The sequence below is a fragment of the Odocoileus virginianus genome, chromosome 19 (assembly GCF_023699985.2).
Source record: "Odocoileus virginianus isolate 20LAN1187 ecotype Illinois chromosome 19, Ovbor_1.2, whole genome shotgun sequence".
Taxonomy (NCBI): domain Eukaryota; kingdom Metazoa; phylum Chordata; class Mammalia; order Artiodactyla; family Cervidae; genus Odocoileus; species Odocoileus virginianus.
In genome coordinates, this window is record NC_069692.1 from 17,411,645 (window position 1) to 17,436,594 (window position 24,950).

Consider the following 24,950-nt stretch of genomic DNA (forward strand, 5'->3'; position numbering starts at 1 on the left):
ATGCATGCATGCATGCTAAGTCATTTCAGTCATGTCAGACTCTGTGCAACCCTATGGACCATAGCTCACAAGGATCCTCTGTCCATGGGATGCTCCAGGCACAAATACTGGAGCTGGTCTACCAGGCCTTCCACCAGGAGATCTTACCAACCCAGGGATCAAACCTAGGTCTTTTATGTCTCCTGTATTGGCAAGCAGATTCTTTACCACCAGCACCACCTGAGAAGCCCCAATTTTCTGTTATATCCTAGACACTTTGCATATTATATGAAATGCAAAAACCTTATGAAACGTTTTTTAGTAGGGAGTCCCCCCTTTTAGGTATAGTGTGAGGGTTGAATGGGTGTGTATGACCAACTTCCCTGTGGGTCCTGTCAACATCATGCCAGCCAGAGCATAGAACTGACTCGACTGCCAGGTCGGCTCTGAATGGGGTTTTAAGATCGCCTCCCTTCTGGACGCCACTGTCTCTAAGCATAGAGTAAACAGGACTGACTCAGGCTTCTCTGTTGCCGCACGGTGGGGGCCAGACACTCGGCTCTGTAGGTTCCCACGGACACCACAGGAGGAAAGGAGAGCAGATGCCGGCCAGCGCTGCCTGCCACCACCTTGTTTTACCTCATAATGCCAGGTGGGGGTGGAGGCTCCGCTCCCCACCAGGACAAGAGATGGCACTTCACACCACCCCAGTAAGTCTCACTGCCGAGGAGGATTCAGCTCAATCACCAGACTCTGCCAACACTACCCTGAAAGGGGGGGTCAGTGTCATCTGCTTCCACCAGGTGAGAAAAGTAAGAGCCACTTCCCACAGCCTCCCTGATCCTACCCTGACAGGAAAATCAAAGGGCTGCCTGCTTCTGCCCGATGGGGAATGGAAGATCAGCTACCCACTCCATCTTACCAGTTGTACACTGGCAGGGGAATCAGATAGCTGCTGCCTGCTTCTGCTGGGCAGGGATGGAAGAACCGCTTCCAGCTGGGCCTCACCAACAGCTCACCGTGGGGGAATGAGTGTGCTGCCGACTTCCTCAGGGCACAGTGTAGGGAGTGATGGTGGAACCGTGAAAGGCAGAAGGGGATTTTCTAGTCACTACTGTGTCATTCCTAAAATGATGAAGTCCATGGCTGCCGACCTTATTTCCACCTTTCAGTTTTCCTGTGCTTGTATTATATCCAGAGAGTTCTTTTAGCTGTAAGAAGGAAAATCTGGGAAGAGTGACAGGCTTCTTCATTTCAGGTAAAACAGAAATACCCCTTTATGGCAGAGCCAGGAGAATGGCCTTCAATTTTATATATATATTATATATATACATATATAATATATGTGTGTGTGTATTATTGAGGATTAATTAATATAACCATAAAACTCACCTCACTCATTTAAAACACATAATTAATGGTTTTTAGTATATTTATATGGCTTCCCCAGTAGCTCAGTGGTAAAGAATCTGCCTGCAATCCAGGAGCTGCAGGAGACATGAGTTTGATACTTGGGTCAGGAGGATCCCCTGGAGGAGGGCATGGCAACCCACTCCAGTATTCTTGCCTGGAGAATCCTATGGACATAGTAGCCTGGTGGGCTACATACAGTCCCTGGGATCACAGAGTTGGACAGGACTGAAACAATTTAGAATGCACAGTATCTTTATAGAGGTGGACAGCTATCACCACAATCAAACTTTAGGACATTTTCATCACCCCCCCCAAAAAAAATCCTATATGCACTAGCAGTCACTCTTCATTTCTCCCTAACCTCTCCAGCCCCGGGGAACCACTAATCTACTTTCTCTCTAAATATTTGTCTATTCCATTTCATATTAATGGATTAATATAAAGTCAGTCTTTAGTGATTGACTTCTTTCACTTAACATAATGTTGACGAGGTTTACCCATGGTGTAGCATGTATCAGTACTTCATTCCCTTTTAAGTCTAAATAATATCTCATGGTTTGGATATACTATATTATGCTTATCCAAAAACTCATCAGTTGAAAGACTTTTGGGTTGTCTCTATTTGGGAGCTATTACTTTAAAAGCTACTATGAATATTTGTGTACAGGTTTTCATTTCTCTTGGGTGTACACCTAGAGGTAGGTTTGCTGAGTCTTTTTTTTTTTTTTTTGGTGAGTCTTTATCATAACTCTATATTTATCCTTTTGCAAAACTGCCAGATTGTTTTGCAGAGTGGCTGTACCATTTTACATACCCATCAGTGTTATATGAAAGCTCTAGTTCTCTACATTCGCTCTGACACTTTTTATTATCTGTCTTTTTTAGTGTGGTCATCTTAGCAGGTGTGGTTTTGAGATTCATCTCATTAATGACTATGTCCACTGAAAAATATTGCACAACCTAAAACTTGAGAATTATGTTTTATTTGGTGGGACAAAACTGAGGACTTAAACCCAGGATGCAGCCTCTCAGAGAGCTCAGAGAAAGTGCTCCAAAGATGTAAGAGAAGAGCCAAGATATACAGGAGCTTTTGCAACAAAGATCGGGTATTGGAACTTCAAAAGATTACTGTTGATTACAGAAAACCAGGTATCTCAAGTTAGGGAATTTAACACTAGTTTATGTATAGGAAGATGTAAGAATTGAAAACTTCCCTTGGATATGCACCTTAGCTATCTAGGGCCAGTATTCTGGTTTTTTCCCACCTGGAGCCCCCTCAGGGTGTACCACTCAAGGTAGCAGCAGTGGCTGGGGGCTTGGTAGCTGGACGCCAGTTTCTCTGCATCTTTAATTCCCTCAGGGCTCATTATCAGGGGCAGTAATGTGAAAGGTTGACAGCTGCAACATCCTTTGTTTACTGATATTGCAGGCATAATTTTTCATTCACAACTAGTAATATTGAGAATATTTTTATATGTTTATTGGCAATGTGTATCTCTTCTTTGGAGAGATGTCTCTTCAGATCTTTTATCCATTTTTTTAATTGGGTTAACTTGCCTTTTTATAATTGAATTGTAAGACCCTTTATACATTCTATAGGCAAGTTCCTGATCAGATATATGTTGATATATATGATACATGCTCCCATGAGTTCTCTTTTTACTTTCTTAAGAGTATCCTTTGAACCACAAAGATTTTTAACTTCGATGAAGTCCAACCTGAATTTTAAAAATCAGGTATAATTGTGATGGATATTGTTTTTCTTCAGTAGTATATACACTCTATATTTGCTGATCTGTTTTTATTTGTGTTATTTATTGAGTCATACCTAGAAAAATTTAAAGCATCCTGTAAAATTTTCCTGGGCTACCTTTTAAGCTTATTAAAGAGCACCTACTGGGGATAAAGCTTACATGGTCTGTGTGAAGTTTTTATTTTATTTTGTTTGCTCTTATATTTTCCTCTTAATGGGTTTCCCATGTAGCTCAGCTGGTAAAGAATCCACTAGCAATGCATGAGGCCCCGGTTCCATTCCTGGGTTGGGAAGATCCACTGGAGAAGGGAATGGCTACCCACTCCAGTATTCTGGCCTGGAGAATTCCATGGACTGTATAGTCCATGGGATTGCAAGGAGTCAGACACAACTGAGCAACTTTCACTTCACTTCACTTTCATCTTAACAATTTTAGGAATATCTCCAAATATCTACAAAGTTTCTGGTTCATGTATATGATTGTGTCATGAATGTAAAATTTAGCTGTCATATGTGGCATAGGAGAAAAAAAGGTAGAGAGATGTATTAACCAAGGTTCTTCAGAAAAACAGAGCCAACAGGGATATATATATATATATATCCTCCAACAGAATATATATATATATGTACATAAGAGACGCCAATGTCTGATACAGGATGAGATGTCTCAGCTCAAGGAAACAGTGAATAAACAGTGAATATACCCTTCCTCACTGATTCAAATGCTAATCTCTCCCAGAGACACCCTCACAGACACATGCAGAGATAATTGTTTAGCAGCCATTTGGGCATCCCAGTCAAGTTGACACATAAAATTCTCTATCACAAAAATCGTGTGACAGTCATCATCGTGGTTGGTATCTAGGAAAGGACCAAAATCTTGACATGAAAGTTACATTCTGTCTGAGCTAGATGTAGAGTTCAGGGAGGACTCCAAGGAACTGTCTGGATGCCACCCTGTGCATGGCATGAGGCCTCTGCTAAAATCTGCTCATGAATCACAGAGAGCCACCAAACCATGCGGTATTAAGAGTTCTCTGTCACAACAGAGATAATAGATTCTAAAGACAGCAAAAGAAAGTGATCAATATTCTATCATGTTTCATGGTGTTTGATTTTCAAGAAAAATAAATGCCAACTAAACTGCCTTAAAATGAGATGCACTCAAGGGAAAAAAGCCTAATGCTTGGACCCAAAAATCATTTCCTAAAACAATTTTATGGGGGCATAAAATTCCAGCATTATAGCATAATGTGTAATACTATTTTATAGTGTAGAGTATTAGTTTAGACATTACACTTTGTTCAGTAATAGCTTATTGAATATATAGCATGTGAAAAGACAATAATAAAAGCATGAACATTGTAAAACATAGATTTGAAGGTGCAAGCAGTCCCTCATCCTGAGATTTTACAAGCGTAGTATTTTAGAATGGCTAGCCTAGAGTTTTGTAATTTATTGATCAGGGATTAAATAAACTACAAAACAAACTAATTAACTGAGTTCAAAGAATGTAAATCTTATTTGAGATGTAATATACCTAGTATTCTGGGATTGCAATTACTAAATATTATAGAAAAAACTACGTAAAAATATTTTCCCTGCATATTCCCTACAGATGTGTTTTTCAATTTCTTAAAACAGTCTTCACAGAATGTTTGGCTGACCAATTAAGTAGCATGCACTATCTACATTAGAGACATTAGAAGGAAAAGAAAATAAGTAGTTTGAATATGGGCTTCTTAGAAAGGAACAGCTCATGAAACTCTAAAGGTATAAATGTGGCAGAGGATGTATATTCTTTTGCCAGTGGCCTGTGGAGCAACGGAATGGAGAACAGTAGCAGTCGCCTGAAACTATACATAGGACCTTGGCACTGTTCTTTGATAAAAATCATTTTTTTATAATTTCTAAAAAGAAATATATCCATGACAGAAATTTTGAAATAATAGCAGATTATAAAATTAAAATTAAAATTACTTTTTTACAATAATAGATATGTATAATTTATACATAAAAATAAAATCATAATCCTATATCTGAGAATATATTGCAATCAAGTAGATTCCAAACTGTATTACTTTCCAACAAAGGTCCATCTAGTCAAAGCTATGGTTTTTCCAGTAGTCATGTATGGATGTGAGAGTTGAACTGTGAAGAAAGCTGAGCACTGAAGAATTGATGCTTTTGAACTGTCGTGTTGGAGCAGACTCTTGAGAGTCCCTTGGACTGCAAGGATATCAAACCACTCAGTCCTGAAGGAAATCAGTCCTGAATATACATTGGAAGGACTGATACTGAAGCTGAAACTCCAATACTTTGGCCACCTGATGTGAAGAACTGACTCACTGGAAAAGACTCTGATGCTGGGAAAGATTGAAGGCAGAAAGAGAAGGGGACAACAGAGAATTAGATCGTTGAATGGCATTACTGGCTCCATGGACATGAGTTTGAGCAAGTTCCAGGAGTTGGCGACAGACAGGGAAGCCTGGCGTGCTGCAGTCCATGGGGTTGCAAGGAGTTGGACACCACTGAGCGACTGAACTGAGCTGAGTATTAATTGCATAGAAAGTGTACTATATATTTCACAGAATGGCCCCCGTGACATTGTCACCTTGGCCCCAAGTGGCATTTACCTCATCTCTGAGCAGCAGTTATAGTCCCTCTCACCTTAGATACCACCACCACTTCAAATTATCATTTCTTATCCTTGCAGGACCATTAATAAAGATGTCACTGTGAAAAAAGGAAGTTATAAATGCCAAGCAGGGCTGAGCTACAGGTCTTGAGATACTAGCATTTTCACTTTTAATAAGTGAGATTTACAAATCCTGAGTATGCAAAGATATAGCCTCCATTATACTGTATTTATTACATAGAGAGTGTACTATACATTTCACAGAATGGCCCCATGACATTGTCACCTCGGCCCCAAGTGGCATTCACCTTATCTCTGAGCAGCAGCTATAGTCCCTCTCACCTTAGATACCACCACCACTTCAAGTTGTCATTTCTTATCCTTGCAGGACTATTAGTAAAGATGTCATTGTGAAAAAGGAAGTTATAAATGCCAAGAAGGGCTGAGCTACAGGTCTTGAGATACTAGCATTTTCAGTCTTAATAAGTGAGATTTACAAATTCTGAGTATGCAAAGATATAGCTTCCATTATACTGTATTTTACTGAATTTAAGACACCATCATTTGTAAGATGCACTGTTATTTTACGTACCATTAGGAAAGAAAATTCAGTGCAAACTAAACTCTGATATGCCATGGATTGTGAGCTGCATCGCAATTTCAGATGTGTTAAAATGTGAAAAAAAAAAGTATATTTTGAGGTATATCTTGGAATCAGTGAACTAAGGTATTTCTATAATTGTACTTAACTCTCAACCTCCATTTTTAGCGATAACAGGAACAGTGATTTTTGTCAGTTCAAAGTAAACTCTGTCTTTTCTGGGTTTTACTCAGTCTCATTTGGGTAACAGTCAATTCGGAATTCTCCTGGAGATAGTTCAGAGGGAAGGACCTGCTTATTTAATTTCCAGGTGTTACATCGTCTTGGCCCCAGTCCTCCACAGGCCACAGTAGCCTCCACTGGGATATGACACAATCTGTTTCAGACATCGGTGGCCCCTCCTTAACTTTTTTCTCCTGGTCCATGTGCTGTTTGCCCAGCATAACCAAACTGCAGGGTGCCTCCAAGTCCTCCAGCCCTTTTGGCTCTCAGTCAAGAAGTTCTGGCACTCCCAGCTAACCTCCCCACCCTACGGTGAGATGCAGGACCCATCTGTGTGTGCATCTCCCTCAACTAGGCCACGTTTCTGCTCTGGCTCCATACTGGACTCTATGCTTCTCAAGAAGACTTGTAATTTTTCCTGATTACAACCTGGGGAGAAAGATTTAGATCCTCTTCTTATGGAGCCCCTCAGCACAGGGAATTTCAACCCCACGATAAGCCAGGTATATGTCCTTTTCGCCCCTTCACAGATCACTGCCTTGTCCTGGCAAAGGGGCTTGTATAACTCAATGTAGCTATGAGCTGATCCATGTAGGGCCACCCAAGATGAACATGTCATAGTGGAGAGTTCTGATAAAATGTGATCCACTGGAGGAGGGAATGGCAAACCCCAGTATACTTGCCGTGAGAACCTCATGAACTATATAAAAGGACAAAAAGACATGATACTGAAAGATGAGCTCCCCAGGTCTGAAGGTGTCCAATATGCTACTGGGGAAGAATGAAGGAGAACTACTAATAGCCCCAGAAAGAATGAAGTGGCTGGGTCAAAGTAAATGATGCTAGTTGTGGGTGTGTGCAGTGACAAAAGTAAAATCTGATGCTGCAAAGAACAGTATTGCATAGGAACCTGGAATGTTAGGCCCATGAATCAAGTAAATTGGATGTGGTCAAGCAGGAGATGGTAACTTGGATGAGTTACAAGCTAGAATCAAGATAGGCAGGAGAAACATCAACAACCTCAGATATGCAGATGATACCACTCTAAAGGTAGGAAGTGAAGAGGAACCAAAGAGCCTCTTGATAAGGGTGAAGGAGGAGAGTGAAAGAGCTGGCTTAAAACTAAATGTTAAAAATAAAATCATGGCATCCAGCCCCATTACTTCAAGGCAAATAGAAGGGGAAAAGGTGGAAGTAGTGACAAATTTCCTCTTCTTGGGCTCTAAAACCACTGTGGATGGTGACTGTAGCCATGAAATCAGAAGACGTTTGGTTTGCTTCTTGACAGGAAAGTGATGACAAACCTAGACAGTGTGTTGAAAAGTAGAGAGACATCACTGTGCTGACAAAGGTCCATATAGTCAAGGCCATGGTCTTCCCAGTGGTCATGTATGGTTGTGAGAGCTGGACCAGATAAGAAGGCAGAGCACTGAAGAGTTGATGCCTTTGAACTGTGGTGCTGGAGAAGACTCCTGAGAGTCCCTTGGACAGCAAGGAGATCAAACCAGTCAATCTTAAGGGAAATCAACCCTGACCACTCTTTGGAAGGACTGATGCTGAAGCTGAAACTCCAGTATTTTGGTCATCTGATGCAAACAGCTGACTCATTCAAAAAGTCCCTGATTCTGGGAAAGATTGAGGGCAGAAGAAGAAAGAATCAGAGGATGAGATGCCTGAACAGCATCACTGATGCGATGGACATGAACTTGGGCAAACTCTGGGAGATGATGAGGGACAGGGAGGCCTGGTGTGCTGCATCCATGGGGTCACAAAAAGTTGGACCTTACTGGGCGGCTGAACAACAGCAACAACTTTTATCAGGGATTCACAGCAACCAATTTTATCCTTCTGTTTTCTCAACTTCACTCCTTCCCTCAATCAACTGACTTTATCTTTACTCCCAAGGACAGAAAAATCTGGCTAAATATTCAGACTAAACAATTATTTGTGCCAGAATCATGGCTGGCACAAATTCAAGTTCAAATGGTGATTTTGAACTCTTTCTTGTTCTGGTTGATCCCTCCCCCTAAAGGCAGCTTATATGGAAATTTGGGGAGAAAGGAGCAAGGGAACTGAGGAGAGGGAAGGAGAAGAAATCTTAGGGAACTTGTCAAAACACAATGGCACCAAGAGTAATTCTGTGATACCTGGCCACATTCCTCCTAAAACACCAGAAGGGATTAAGCCTCTGCTTTATGAGTTTGCACAGTTTAATCGAATCTTAAGTTAAACTGGCTAGATGGATACTTTTAGGAGGAATCTGTAGGACTAGCAAAGCATGAGACATTACTTCAAAGGTATGCTCCATTTCCAAAGAGCTGAGCTATTAGGTACAATAATTGAGTTAAAGTCCAATGTATTTAGGAGTTATTCCACTACTGTCCCTAGGAGGCAATGGAACCATCGGTAGCAATCCTACAGTACATGCTTTGAGAACTACTTTGCTCCTTTTGAGACGTCAGGTTGCAGCCTGTGGGCTTCGCTGTGGCTTAGCCTGTAAAGAATCTGCCTGCAATGCAGGAGACCCAGGTTCAAGCCCTGGGTTGGGAAGATCCTCTGGAGAAGGAAATGGCAACCCACTCCAGTATTCTTGCCGGGAGAATCCCATGGACAGAGGAGCCTGATGGGCTACAGTCCAAGGGATGGCAAAGAGCCAGACATGAGTGAGCCACTAAAAGCCAGGCTGCAGCCTGTAGCCCACAGAAGTGACTCCACAGAACCCCAAAGCCATCTCTCTTGCACTAGGGAAACCAATTTCTCAGTTTGAGATTGTAGTAGATTGATAACAAAAAAAAAAAAAAATGGCCTCAATTCTCACTCTTCTTTTATCCACACCTTTGCTACATGTCTTTGAATTTTCTCTCAAGAAGCGAAATCTGTTTTCCCACTCCTGGTATCCAGGTTGGCCTTATGATTTAATGTGGCTGATAGAAAGGGCAGAAGTGGCCATTTCTGAGCCCAGACTGCCAAAGCTCTTGGTATTTCTACTTCCTCTCTTTTAGAACACTGTCCAATACCATGAGAACAATCTTATGTTGGTCTGCCACATAATGAGTTGCCTCAATCAACCAAGGGCTTCCCTGATATCTTAATTGGTAAAGAATCCACCCACAATGCAGGAGACCCCAGTTCAATTCCTGGCTTGGGAAGATCCCCTGGAGAAGGAAATCTATAGTCCATGGGGTCGCAAAGAGTCAGACACGACTGAGTGACTTTCAGTTCACTTCACTTCACTTCCATCAACCAAAAGCAACCTACCCCCAAACATTCTATTTCTGGCAACTCCGGTCATTCTGCTCAGTGACTCACACAAGCTCAGCCAAGATCAAATCTGCCAAGCTGACCTATAAGCTCAGGAACAATAATGAAGTGCTTATAGCTTTAATGCTACCTTTGGGAGTGGTTTATTATTCAACAATAGAGAAGGACCAGTGATAGAGAAGGCCCTTTGAGTGCCTGATGTGTCAGAAATCTGTATAGAAGCTAATACCTAGGAGGCAAAGCTTCCTTAACAAAACACAAGACATATACCATTATCATTGGGACTAAGTAAGAAGCAGAGGCTGAAAAACAGAGAGCAAACTATTGGCAAAAGTTGGGAAAATGGTGATGAAATTATACTAGAGGATGAAACTATAATGACCTGTATTAAAGAGAGCAAAACAGTTGATAAAACAATTGTTTTGCTTAATGCAAGATGTAAAATATATCAAATGAAACTTTGGATTTGACTGAGGAAGTCTCCAGGTAAAATGTTTAAAGTGTTCTAATTGTATGTCCAGTTATTGTCATGATATGACACCGACAGGGAGAGAAAAAAAAAAGGATAAGATAAAGAAGTTATTAACCAGTTTGGAAACTGACTTTGGAGGAAATATCATTACCATAACATAATGAGATAGAAAATAAAACTATTTCTCATCACCAGTTTCCTTAGCTTGAGGACAAAAGTGAAATCAAGTGCTAAAGTTTGAAAAAGTTAGGTGGTTCCTTAAAGGTCCTCTGACTTAAACAAAAGGACTTATTGGAATCCTCAGAGTTGGTTCTACAGAAGTCATTCCAAAGTAGCAGCAAGTCTAGAGAAAGAGTAATGTTTGGTTTTTGTCCAATGGAGTGAAATTTTGTTCAGTTCATAGGAAGATCAGAAAGTTGTGAGAGCACCACTAGGCTGGATTAAAAGGAACAGATTGTTCAAATTTTAAAGAAGTCTTGGTCTTCATGTATGGTTGTGAGAGTTGAATCGTGAAGAAAGCTGAGTGCCGAAGAACTGATGCTTTTGAACTGTGGTGTTGGAGAAGACGCTTTAGAGTCCCTTGGAGCAAAGAGATCCAACCAGTCCATCCGAAAGGAGATCAGTCCTGGGTGTTCATTGGAAGGACTGATGCTGAAGCTGAAACTCCAGGACTTTGGCCACCTCATGCAAAGAGCTGACTCACTGGAAAAGACCCTGATGCTGGGAGGGATTGGGGGCAGGTGCAGAAGGGGACGACAGAGGATGAGATGGCTGGATGGCATCACCGACTCGATGGACATAGGTTTGAGTAAATTCCGGGAGTTGGTGATAGACAGGGAGGCCTGGCGTGCTGCAATTCATGGGGTTGCAAAGAGTTGGACATGACTGAGCTACTGAACTGAACTGAACTGAACTGGTCTTCAACTTGCTATATAAGGAAACAGGCTACAAGTTTCTTATCTGTCGGTAAGAATGAGCTGCTTCTTCAGAGTCAGTCGGGGGGTTGATGGGCAAGGAAGGATGAGCAAGTAGAGCAAAAGGTGATGAAAAACAGAGGACTGCAATGCTTTTCACAGGAAGCAGTAGAGACAAAGGGGCTGAGAAAACAATTTCAGGGAGAAGAGCCCAGGTCTAATCAAGGAACATTACCAGCCTCCAGGAGAGGAGGACCTGGCAGTCTGTTCCCAGCCAGATTTCAAAATCTCTACAAACAAGTGGCAGCTATGTACTTCCCATTCTTATTTAATAAGAGTGTTATCTGTAGTTACCTTGTTGTTATCTCTGTGGTGCCTATGTGGGTGGTAGTTAGCTTACCATTTCAGTTCATAGGTTTCTGCATTAAAAGGAGCCACATCTAATAGATCATATTTGAATCTGATTTAAATCTTTAAACTCTGGAATTCAATCTTGATATCATGATTGATTAAAGCTTTTGGAGACCTGGAGATAGGGAGGCAGAAGGCAGCTTCATAGAATGGCCCCAATTCTCTCCCTACCCTCTTTTATCCACAGCCTTTGTAATGTGACTTTGCAGCTCCTCCCATCAAGAAGTGGACTCTGTTTTCCTTGTTGAGTTGTTCCTCCTAATGAATTGTGGCAGAAGCAATGGTATGCCAGTCTTGAACCTAGACCTCAAAACATTGTACAAATCTCTTTCTTCCTCCTCTCCTCTGTCCCTCCCTAGCTACTGGCTAGTCCACTGGAGGGACAGGTGGCCTTGTTATCTTTGTCACTGTACACAGCAAGCAACTAGCTCCCAAACATTTTAGGGAGGAACAGATGCACCAATTGACCGCAAATTCATGAGGGAATGCTCCAAGATCAGCCAAGCCTGGCCCAGATCAGTAAAATCATCCAGCTGACCTACAAACTTCATGATCAAAAGCAAAATGTCCACTGTTTAAACCATTAAGTTTCAGATGGCTTGTTACACAGCAACAGATAGCTGATATAAGATGATGCTCATCTTTCCCTATGAGGATCATAAGGAAAATATTATCAATATTTTTCTATCAATTCTCAGGCATACCTTATATCTTTCTGAAAAAATTACTTTTCTATTAACCAGTTTCTGTTGCTTGCATCCAAACATCTAATTTATAAACTAACCATAGATTATAGTCAATGAATATTTCACAAAGTTGAAATATATACTTTAAAAATTATGTCATTAACACTATACTGCATAATAAGAGAGAGAAAAAAAATGTTTAGAAGGCTCTTTGGGGAGCTGGTATGTAATTTCATGATTCTGTCTCTTTTTTTTTTTTTTTTTTTTCAGTAAAATTCAATTTTAAAAATTACATCTTCAGCATTTAATTTTAAGACCATATGTATAACCAGTTCTATCTTTCTAAAATTATTTCTACCATTCCATATATATTTGCATACAGAGAGATATCTGAGAGTCGCATATGTTTCAGGATTTGTGGTTACTATGTTTACAATACGTTAAACAAGTGACTCCGTTCAGTCTATGCAGAGATCAATCAGCTCAGGTAAGACAAAGATGTTCAAACTTTCTCTTTGACCAAATACACTGATTGATCTATTGAATTAAATCAATATAATAAAACTTGTAACTCTATGAAGCTCAGGATTAATTATATCAAAAGTATTCACTGATGGAAAAACTCTAATAAAACTAAAAGACACATGCCTTCATATTTTCCAAACCTTGGGAAAGAAGAACAAACTGCAGCATAACGTGATCCTTTTCTCACTTCCTGCAGGATCAATATTTTTTAATCCACTCATTCTTCATGAGCATCATCTAATAAATCAGATGATCCCAAAGGAGATACAGAATGACATTAATTGCGGGCCATCATACTTTTATTGAATAACTCTCAGTAGTAATTTTCTAATTGATTCCATAGAACAGAACCAGAAATTCAGAGAAAATTCCTAAAATATTAGTCTTTGCTTTTTTTTCTAAAACAATTTTGTTCAGGATAGATAATCAATCATTTTCTTAGGACATATATATCATAGAATTCTAGATTGCTGTCAAATCAAGATCATTGCCTAAGTTTTTTTTTTTCTTAAGCTACAATTTACATTGATATATCTTCTTCACATAGGTCATACTTCACAGTCTACAGGCAAAAATAAGGTCACCCTTGTCATCGCTGTGTTAGTCATGTTAGTTGCTCAGTCGTGCCCAACTCTTTGCCACCCCATGGACTGCAGCCCAATCAGGCTCCTCTGTCTATGAGATCTCCCAGGCAAGGATACTGGAGTGGGTAGCCATTTCCTCCTCTAGGGATCTTCCCAACCCAGGGATCAAACCCAGATCTCCTGCACTGCAGGCAGATTCTTTACCGACTGAGCTACAAGGGAAGCCCACACCAGTCTCAAAACTCTGTTTTAGGGACTTCCCTGACTGTCCAGTGATTATGACTTCATCCCCACTCCATCCACTGCCAGTGCAGGGTGTAGTATGGGTTCAGTCCCTGCTCAGGGAGCTAATATCTCACATGCCTCGGCCAAAAGATCAAAGCACAAAACAGAAGCAAATTCAACAGACTTTAAAAATGGTCGACATCAAAAAAAAAAAAAAAAAAGAGAAAAAGAAACTTAAGAAGAGCTCTCTTTTATCTGTATTTACTTACAATAGTGTAAGAACTCTTCTTTTCCACCAAGTTTTGTACAGATCTATCTAGAAGTCCTGTAGGTACTATCTCTGTGTTTCTGATCTCATGTTCTCTGTTATTATGTGGCTGGCAATCAACATTTCACTCTTCTGTTGTGCTATCTCATTGCTATATTATTACTTAGGCCACAGATGCCAATTACCAATACACATGCAAAAGCAGAGAAGCTGACAGTGCAGTGAGAAAGAGCCAGAGAGGCTGAAGGTGTCTCCATGCTGTTGATAGATAGGACTGTTCCAGCCTCTTATGTCCTTCTGACAGCACCATTTCTCCAAGTCACTCTTGTCTCCATCACTGCTGCTAGAACCAATGATGGTGATGATGTTTCCAGAGATTGAAAGAGATTTTGATTCAATGGTGTTTTTAGTGTTTGCTTTTAGCTTTTTTAATTTGTTCACTCTTAGTTTAGGGTTCCAACCTAGAGATGAATCTTGGAGCTGGCAGCCCATCTGGAGGCACCACAACCAGATGCTTTTTTTTCTTTTTAACTTTTCGGGCATGCTGTGTGGCATGTAGGATCTTAATTCCCCCACCAGGGACTGAATCTGCCCTGCCTGCTATGGAAGCACAGAGTCTGAACCACTGGATGGCCAGGGATGTCCCCAAAATAACATTTTTTATCTGATTTTCACTAAAGCCATGTGCCCCAAATTTCTTGTTAGGCCCTGCCAGGAAGCAGCACAGTTCCTTGTATAACCTCCTGACAAGACCCGAAACTGTCAGGCACACAAATAGGCCAGCTATTATTCAAGAATAAAACATAGCTTGGGCTCAATTAGGGTCTCCTCTATTTTCATTACAAAGCAAGTGAAAACAAACAAACAATAACAAAAACCCAACAGCTATGACACTGAGTTGCTTTCTATTCAGCTTAAGTAGATTTTTATATGTGTCAATACATGTATAAAATTTACTATTCACAATAAACCCCATTTATCTTGAGTTTATTATGTTCCAAACACTTCATGGGGATTTACAGGAGCCTCCCATTGATCACTTTTTCAAATAAGATTGAGGTTTAGGGAAATATTTAGTAACTTGATGAAAGTCATAGTTAAGCCAGGCCTACTTGATGACAAAACTCTTGTTCTTAATTGCTGTGATCTAAGCATCACAGACTCAATGAATATGGGTTTGGGTGGACTCTAGGAGTTGGTGATGGACAGGGAGGCCTGGTGTGCTGTGGTTCATGGGGTCACAAAGAGTCGGAGACGACTGAGCGACTGAACTGAACTGAAAGCAGCAAGGGATATCTCCTACAGAAAGAATGAGATTTCGAATATGAAGACCACTGATTTTGTTTTATTTAATGACTACTTTTACATTCTTATTTATACTTTAACCTATGCTAGACACATGGAAGCTGATGAGCAAGATGACCTATGCCTTCATAAAGCTCATATTCAAATTTTCTTTCCCATCCTTCTTGAGAGATAATCCAAGACCAATAAATGCAACTTTATTAGAGAGAAATATATGAATTCAGACTAACCTCAAAGGGTAATGAACCATTTGACCTGTAGAGAAACATATATTTCAACTTTCCTAGAAGCTACTGAATTAACCAGGGATCAGCATCATCATGCATGAGCTTTATTTAGTACAAGGTGCAACACAAAAATGCATGAGCTACAATCTAGCATAATCTTAAAGAAACTCAATCCTGTTTTTAGTAAAAATGTCTAACTTAGATCAATTATATATCAATCAATATACAGAGCCATCTATAGAATGATAAACTCACACTGTAATTCCAAAAATCCATTTCTGCAATATCTGCTCTGCCAGCTAACAAATTTAGAATATACTATTTGCAAAAACAAAAATACTTTCTTTAAAATAAAACAGGCCTCAGGGAAATTCTGGTTTATAGTTGATATTATTTCAAAAATACTGAAATCTGCATTTACAAGGACTAAAAGGGAAATTCAGTGCTCTTTCTCCCTTCCAGAAATATTGAATATTGTCTTCAATTACTGACACTCTATATAATATTTTAGAGAGTTAACTATATGTGCCAAGTGGGACTTAGGGGAAGGGAGGGGAAATCATTTACATGATCTGAAAAATAAAATGAAAAAATTTTAACTACGTTGATTCAATAAGATTTTCAATAACAATAACAAAAAGGAGAGTTTCCTTGACTTGTTTTGTACTTTAAGAGAACCATTCACCACATTATAAATAGGAGGGAATTCCTGTCAGCCAGAAAGACACAGAACCTGTATTTAATCTTCTTCCAGTTATAAAAAAGCTATTCTGCTGTAATATTATGTCTAAAATTAGAATGAAGAGTAGAGAATTGAATTAATTTATATGAAGGAGTAAATCTGTCATGCAACCAAATGAGATTGACTAAGTGGCTTACCATGAGTAAAAAAAATAGAGCAAGCAGTGATACAGAAAAGACCATAGATTATTCTACAGTTTTATAGGTTAAGTTTGAGTCTTTCTTTGGTAGAAAGGACTTTAACTTCATGTAAAGACAGAATGTTAAGACTAGTTTTCTTCCGGCCAGTTCAGAGTATAGAGGCCTTTAGCCTCTATAGCCTCTATAGTATAATTTGAAGGACTGATCAAATCTCACTATCACACCTATCCACCATGTGCCTGAAATTCCATGATTAGCAGTTCAGTCCTTTGAATCTGGTAGGATTTTGATTTTGAATTCACCCTAGTCTTCAGTGACTTAATCTGTATAATTGCTTTCAGCATTTCTGAGTTTCTCTGTAATTTCTCTTCTGTATAGAACTTTTCATGTGGTTTGGATTAGGACTTGAAATGATCAATTAAGACAGAGTGCAAACGTGATTTTGAAAATTATTTATGAAAATACAGGAAAAGACGAGATCAGGCACATTCATGATGGTACGGCCGTAGACAACCAGATAGGAAAAGAAGAAGTAAAACTCTCACTGTTTGCAGACGACATGATCCTCTACATAGAAAACCCTAAAGACTCTACCAGAAAATTACTAGAGCTAATCAATGAATACAGTAATGTTGCAGGATATAAAATTAACACACAGAAATCCCTTGCATTCCTATACACTAACAATGAGAAAACAGAAAGAGAAATTAAGGAAACAATACCATTCACCATTGCAACAAAAAGAATAAAATACTTAGGAGTATATCTACCTAAAGAAATGAAAGACCTATATATAGAAAACTATAAAACACTGATGAAAGAAATCAAAGAGGACACAAATAGATGGAGAAATATACTGTGTTCATGGATTGGAAGAATCAATATCATGAAAATGACTATACTACCCAAAGCAATCTATAGATTCAATGCAATCCCTATCAAGCTACCCATGGTACTTCTCACAGAACTAGAACAAATAATTTCACAATTTGTATGGAAATACAAAAAACCTCAAATAGCCAAAGCAATCTTGAGAAAGAAGAATGGAACTGGAGGAATCAACCTGCCTGACTTCAGGCTCTATTACAAAGCCACAGTCATCAAGAGAGTATGGTACTGGCACAAAGACAGAAATATAGATCAATGGAACAGAATAGAAAGCCCAGAGATAAATCCACATACCTATGGACACCTTATCTTCGACAAAGGAGGCAAGGATATACAATGGAAAAAAGACAACCTCTTTAACAAGTGGTGCTGGGAAAACTGGTCAACCACTTGTAAAAGAATGAAACTAGAACACTTTCTAACACCATACACAAAAATAAACTCAAAATGGATTAAAGATCTAAATGTAAGACCAGAAACTATAAAACTCCTAGAGGAGAACATAGGCAAAACACTCTCCGACATAAATCACAGCAGGATCCTCTATGACCCACCTCCCAGAATATTGGAAATACAAGCAAAAATAAACAAATGGGACCTAATGAAACTTAAAAGCTTTTGCACAACAAAGGAAACTATAAGCAAAGTGAAAAGACAGCCTTCAGAATGGGAGAAAATAATAGCAAACGAAGCAACAGAAAAAGGATTAATCTCAAAAATATACAAGCAACTCCTGAAGCTCAATTCCAGAAAAATAAATGACCCAATCAAAAAATGGGCCAAAGAACTAAACAGACATTTCTCCAAAGAAGACATACAGATGGCTAACAAAAACATGAAAAGATGCTCAACATCACTCATTATCAGAGAAATGCAAATCAAAACCACAATGAGGTACGATTACACGCCAGTCAGGATGGCTGCTACCCAAAAGTCTACAAGCAATAAATGCTGGAGAGGGTGTGGAGAAAAGGGAACCCTCTTACACTGTTGGTGGGAATGCAAACTAGTACAGCCACTATGGAAAACAGTGTGGAGATTCCTTAAAAAACTAGAAATAGAACTGCCATATGACCCAGCAATCCCACTCCTGGGCATACACGCTGAGGAAACTAGATCTGAAAGAGACACGTTCACCCCAATGTTCATCGCAGCACTGTTTATAATTGCCAGGACATGGAAGCAATCTAGATGCCCATCAGCAGATGAATGGATAAGGAAGCTGCGGTACATATACACAATGGAATATTACTCAGCCATTAAAAAGAATTCATTAGAATCGGTTCTAATGAGATGGATGAAACTGGAACCCATTATACAGAGTGAAGTAAGCCAGAAAGATAAAGACCAATACAGTATACTAATGCATATATATGGAATTTTAAAAGATGGTAACGATAACCCTATATGCAAAACAGAAAAAGAGACACAGATGTACAGAACAGACTTTTAGACTCTGTGGGAGAAGGCAAGGGTGGGATGTTTTGAGAGAACAGCATCAAAACATGTATATTATCTAGGGTGAAACAGATCACCAGCCCAGGTTGGATGCATGAGACAAGTGCTCAGGGCTGGTGCACTGGGAAGACCCAGAGGGATGGGATGGGGAGGGAGGTGGGAGGGGGGATCAGGATGGGGAACACATGTAAACCCATGGCTGATTCATGTCAATGTATGGCAAATACCACTACAATATTGTAAAGTAATTAACCTCCAACTAATCAAAATAAATGGAAAAAAAATACAAGAAAAGATCTTAAATTTTGAATAGAAAATAAGCTAACTTGCAAGATCATGATATCCATCCTTTCCCTTTCAAAGATATGAAATTATCCCATTTTTAATTACATAACCTTCAGGAAATAACCTAGACATCCTATTTTGATATCTAAACCAATGATGAGCAGCCATCATAGACAAGCAATTTCTCACCTAAATAATAAGTTTTCATTTGGAAGCCTACATCTCTATCTCTTCAGTACAAATTAAACATTATTTGTGAGCATTCACTAAGGACTAGTCACCATACTAGGTACATCAGAGAAAACAAGATAGGACATGGTCTCTATCCTCAAGGGAACTCCCACCTTCTTAAGGCGAGACACACATAAATTCAAGGCATTCTAAAGCAGGGTGGATTGTGACAAATGCATCAGGAGTATAAACAACATATTAGTAATTAGTAGAGAAGTTCAGAGATACATATCATCTTAAAATTGGGGTAATGGAAGGATCTTTTAGATAAGGTGAAATCTAAGGATGTCCTTGATGGTGCAGTGGATAGGAATCCACCTGCCAATGCAGGGGACATGGATTCAGTCCCTGGGCTGGGAAGATCCCACACGCTGGGGAACAAGTAAGCCCATGTGCCACAACTACTGAGCCTGTGCTCTAGAGCCCTCCAGCCACAACTACTGAGCCCACATGCTCCAACTACTCAAGCCCGGGTACCTAGAGACCATGTTCCACAAGAAGAGAAGCCACTGCAGTGAGAAGCCCATGCATGGCCACTAGAAAGTAACCCCCACACTCCCAACTGGGGAAAAACCCATGCACAACAAGAAGGACCCAGTGCAACAAAAAATAAATAAAAAAAGAAAAAGTGATAGCTGCTGAAATATCTACCTTGTGCCAAAGCAAGACAGGAATAAATAATATCTGTATTTATGAAAACTCTCAGGATAGCAGGTCTTAAAAGTTCTACAGCAGACCAACATGGAACAGTAATGGTGTGAATAAATTGCAGTACCATGGAAGAGATCTTGGAAGATTTGTCGTTCTACAAGGGTTGGGGAGGGGTCTGCCTTGAAATGAAAATAAGTTTCACCAGCTAATGTAGGAGAATAAAGGACATTTCAAGCAGCAGAGTATCACATAATTGAGGAATGCCTCTAAAATAAGGGTGTAAGTTTCACAAGGGTAGACAGCGACAGGGATTTCAAAGACAAGGGGATAAACAGCAGTTCATTATTGTCTGCAAAAGAACACTGTATAAGTTGGAAGACAGCTATTGACTCAAATCTGAATTTTGTTCTTCCTGGATTTTATTTTCTAATTCCTTCATTGTGCTGTAACTGAGCTCTCTCATGATCCCTAAATTCATCTCGAGGCTGAATTTCACATTTCCTCCATACTAAGAGTCTTTGCCTCCCAAATTCTATACACAGTACACTTATTGGCACATTTCAAGTCTATTCTCTAGTTGACAGAGGCAGAGAGACTTCTCTGTTTACAAAGATCATGTGGTTTTTCCTTGTACAATTAGGTGATTAGTCTATCTTTTCTATTATTTAACATATTCACTTTGTTGTTGTTGTTGTTTAGTAGCTCAGTTAGTTCCAACTCCTTTGTAACCCCATGAACTGTAGCCCAACCAGGCTCTTCTGTCCATGAGATTTTTCCAGTCAAGATTACTGGAGTGGGTTGCCATTTCCTCCTCCAAGGGATCTTTCCAACCCAGAGATAAAACCCACATCTCCATGTCTCCTGCACTGCAGGCAGCTTCTTTATTTCTGAGCCACCACCAAGGAAGCTCACAACATATTCATGCCATTATTCTAAATAGCCCAGACCAGACGTCTGCATGTCCCCATAGGCCACCACCACAGCTTGTGTTATCAGGCCAAGTTTTAAGATAGTTACCATAGAAGTCTGACTTGAAACTTGTCTCCTTTCTCCCCACAATTCCTCAGAATGGGTACTCACTGTTTCTGCCAGGTTTTGTTTTGTTATTTTAAGTGCTTCTGACTTGATCTTGCTGAACAAAATATCTTCCCAGTAATCTATTCATCAGAAACCTGTGGTTCAAGAAGTTCCAAAGATCTTCCCTGGAATTACTATCATCTCCCTTCTATGTGAAGGTTATTTTCCTCCAGGAGGCACCAGGTTACCATTTTTGGCCTCTGGCCCACCAGATAATAACACCTCTTTTTGGCGGCCAAGAAGATCAGGCAGTACCTAGGATTAGGCAATAAATATTGGGTTGGCAAAAGAGTTTGGGTTTTCCTGTAAGATGGGATTAAAAATCCGAACAAACTTTTTGGCCAGCCCCACAGTTTCCATATCCAGCACTCCAAAAACAATGCAATTACTTGCTTTTTATCCTTGCCTTTACCATAAAGTTGTTTCAAATGTACATGGTTCTACCTTAGGGCTACTTTCCCAGAAAGTCACTCTCTTACTTGTCCATTTATTTGTTTAACAAATTTTGAGATCAGAAAAAGAACAAATAACAGATATAAAGAAAACATAACACCATTTAGTGGGGGAAATATACATTATCAATACATGTAAATAATGGTGTATAATATTATATCATGTTAGGTAGCAAGCGCAACAGTGGAAAATTAGGCAGGATAAACAAGACACCTACAGATTTCATCTACATGTGAGACATGATATGAAGAAAATCCAACATAATATATATCAGAGATGCTTCTTAAATACCCACTACTTTCCCAAGAAAGAAGGCTACATCCAGAAAATGTTTAAAAATAAAGCAGTCTATTGAGGAAAGAATAGCTATCTTTTTAGCTACCGCCACGATGAATGTAGATCTTCCCAGTAGAGCCAGTGGTTAAAAAAAAAAAAAAAACCCACCTGCCCACGCAGAGGATGTAAGAGATGCAGGTTTAACCCCTGGGTTGAGAAGATGTCCTGGAGGAGGGCATGGCAACCCATGCCAGTATTCTTGCCTGAAAAAATCCATGGACAGAGGAGCCTGGCAGACTACAGTCCATAGGATTGCACAGAGTTGGACACAACTGAAGCAACTTAGCATGAACACACACATGATAAATGTAATGTATAAATAACAAAATATTGTCTGAGGTAACAAATGCCCCTGAGGCAAGAACCTGAAAGAGAACAGGAAAGCCAGGAGCTATCAGGGATCTAGGAATATGACTCTGGGGAGCAGTAGATCTGGCAAGTCCAGAAATATCAGGGGAAATTTATAAGATGAGAAGACACCAACACCACAGCTGTGGTTAGTTTTTCAGAGCTTCATGTTCATACATGTGGGCACAGTGGCTGAGATGCTCCAGGGCCAAGCTAAAATCAATATTCATGGCTAAATCATCTTTACCTCAAGCTGGTTTGTGGTGGTTTAAGTTCTTTGAATTCTAACTTCATGGCTGATTTTTCATCACATTATTCATAAATACAATAAAAAGGACTAGATAGTGTGCTACTAATTTTCTGTTCATTTTATTGAAATGTACTTGATTTACAAAGTTGTTACACAGTGATTCAGTTATACATATATACATACTCCTTTTCAGATTCTTTTCCCTTATAGATTATTAAAAAATATTGAGTATAGTACCCTGTGCTATACAATAGGTCTTTGTTGTTTCTCTACTTTATATAGTGTTATTTATGTTAATCCCAACCTCCTAATTTATCCCTCCCCCCAGAATACTATTAATTTTTATCTGTGCTTATTAGTTGATATTTCTTTCAATATTACTATCCTGCTACATTTTAGGTGAAAGTGAATGTGCCTGGGCGGAGCAGGTGGAGGCAGGCGGCAAACCAGCTGGGGAGGCAGTTGCGGGGCTGCAGGACTGCAGTGGGGCCATGACAGAATCACCCCTGAAAGTGTGCATCGTGGGCTCGGGGAACTGGGGTTCAGCTGTTGCAAAAATAATTGGTAATAATGTCATGAAACTTCAGAAATTTGCCTCCACGGTCAAGATGTGGGTCTTTGAAGAAATGGTTAATGGGAGAAAACTGATAGACATCATAAATAATGACCATGAAAATGTAAAATATCTCCCTGGACACAAGCTGCCGGACAATGTGATTGCAGTCCCCAATCTCAGTGAGGTTGTGTGGGACGCAGACCTGCTGGTGTTCGTGATCCCCCACCAGTTCATCAACAGCATCTGCGACGAGATCTCTGGGAAAGTGCCCAAGGGCGCGCTGGGCATCAGCCTCATCAAGGGGATCGATGAGGGTCCCCAGGGGCTGAAGCTCATTTCTGACATCATCCGAGAGAAGATGGACATTGACGTCAGTGTGCTGATGGGCGCCAACACTGCCAATGAGGTTGCTGCCGAGAAGTTCTGTGAGACCACCATCGGCAGCAAGGTCATGGAAAACGGCCTCCTCTTCAAAGAACTTCTGCAGACTCCAAATTTTCGAATTAAGGTGGTTGCTGAGGCAGACGCTGTTGAACTGTGTGGCGCTCTGAAGAACATTGTGGCCGTGGGAGCCGGGTTCTGCGATGGCCTCCACAGCGGCGACAACACCAAAGCTGCCGTCATCCGCTTGGGGCTCATGGAAATGATCGCCTTCGCCAGGATCTTCTGCAAGGGTCGCGTGTCCAAAGCCACCTTCCTGGAGAGTTGCGGCGTGGCCGACTTGATCACTACCTGCTACGCGGGCCGGAACCGCAAGGTAGCTGAGGCCTTTGCGGGGACCGGAAAAACCATTGAAGAATTGGAGAAGGAGATGCTGAACGGGCAGAAGCTGCAAGGACCACAGACTTCCGCCGAGGTGTATGGCATCCTCAAACCGAAGGGACTGCTGGACAAGTTTCCATTGTTCACGGCAGTGTACCAGATCTGCTACGAAGGCAGGCCTGTTGAAGAGATGTTGTCTTGTCTCCAGAATCATCCGGAGTATACATAAAGGGAATCATGCAGCATGTTAGGGAAAGTCCTGCCTTTCTGATTGCTTGTCTGAATTCAAATGGAAACCGGGGCTTGGCCAGGAGATGCTTGTGTGACCGTAATCCCATCACAGGTGCTGTGAATTTTTACAGGTTCATTTTTTAACATATATGAGTGTGTGAGTGTGTGTTCCTTCCTTGTTCTGTGGATGTTTCTATGAACCAAAATTAAAGGCCCTTTTTAAAAATTACTTCTGAAATTCTCCCACTCTGATAGTTTATAAACTTGGAACTATCTAGCATTGCCATATATACACTACCATGTGTAAAATAGATAGCTGGTACACAGGGAGCTAGATAGCATATTAAAAAGCAGAGACATTACTTTGCCAACAAAGGTCCATCTAGTCAAGGCTATGGTTTTTCCAGTGGTCATGTGAGTTGGACTGTGAAGAAAGCTGAGCGCCAAAAAACTAATGCTTTTGAACTGTGGTGTTGGAGAAGACTCTTGAAAGTCCCTTGGACTGCAAGGAGATCCAACCAGTCCATCCCAAAGGAAATCAGCCCTGGGTGTTCATTAGAAGGACTGATGTTGAAATTGAAACTCCAGTACTTTGGCCACCTCATGCAAAGAGTTGACTCATTGGAAAAGACCCTGATGCGGGGAGGGATCGGGAGCAGGAGGAGAAGGGGACAACAGCGGATGAGATGGCTGTATGGCATCACCAACTTGATGGACATGAGTTTGAGTGAACTCCAGGAGTTGGTGATGGACAGGGAGGCCTGGCATGCTGTGACTCATGGGGTCGCAGAGAGTCGGACATGACTGAGTGACTGAACTGAACTGAACAGAACACAGGGAGCCCAGCCTGGTGCTCTCTGATGCCCCAGAGGGTGGGATAGGAGGAGTGGAGGGAGGCTTAAGAGGGAGAGGAGATATGTATGATTATGGCTGATTTGCAGTTGTTGTAGTGCAGAAACCAATACAACATTGTAAAGCAGTTTTCCTCCAATTAAAAAACAAATTTAAAAAGAAAGATTGGAACTATCGCAGCTAAAAGTTTTGAATCTAATTCATAT

General features: G+C 40.4%; 1 protein-coding gene across 5 annotated transcripts; it reads left to right on the forward strand.

Annotated features, from left to right (window-relative positions):
* The first annotated feature begins 593 nt into the window (after positions 1–593).
* On the forward strand, positions 594–24,121 carry LOC110140995 (glycerol-3-phosphate dehydrogenase 1-like protein). Of its 5 annotated transcripts, none has more exons than XM_070449895.1 (3): positions 594–791; positions 2,278–2,541; positions 22,743–24,121. In XM_070449895.1, the coding sequence occupies exon 3, from the start codon at positions 22,835–22,837 to the stop codon at positions 23,888–23,890; it is 1,056 nt and encodes a 351-aa protein (XP_070305996.1). In that variant the 5' UTR covers positions 594–791; positions 2,278–2,541; positions 22,743–22,834; the 3' UTR covers positions 23,891–24,121. The 5 variants fall into 5 exon arrangements, with proteins under 5 accessions (XP_070305996.1, XP_020755351.2, XP_020755345.2 ...); XM_020899692.2 differs by having other exon boundaries at positions 594–782; XM_020899686.2 differs by lacking the exon at positions 2,278–2,541.
* The last annotated feature ends 829 nt before the right edge of the window (positions 24,122–24,950 follow it).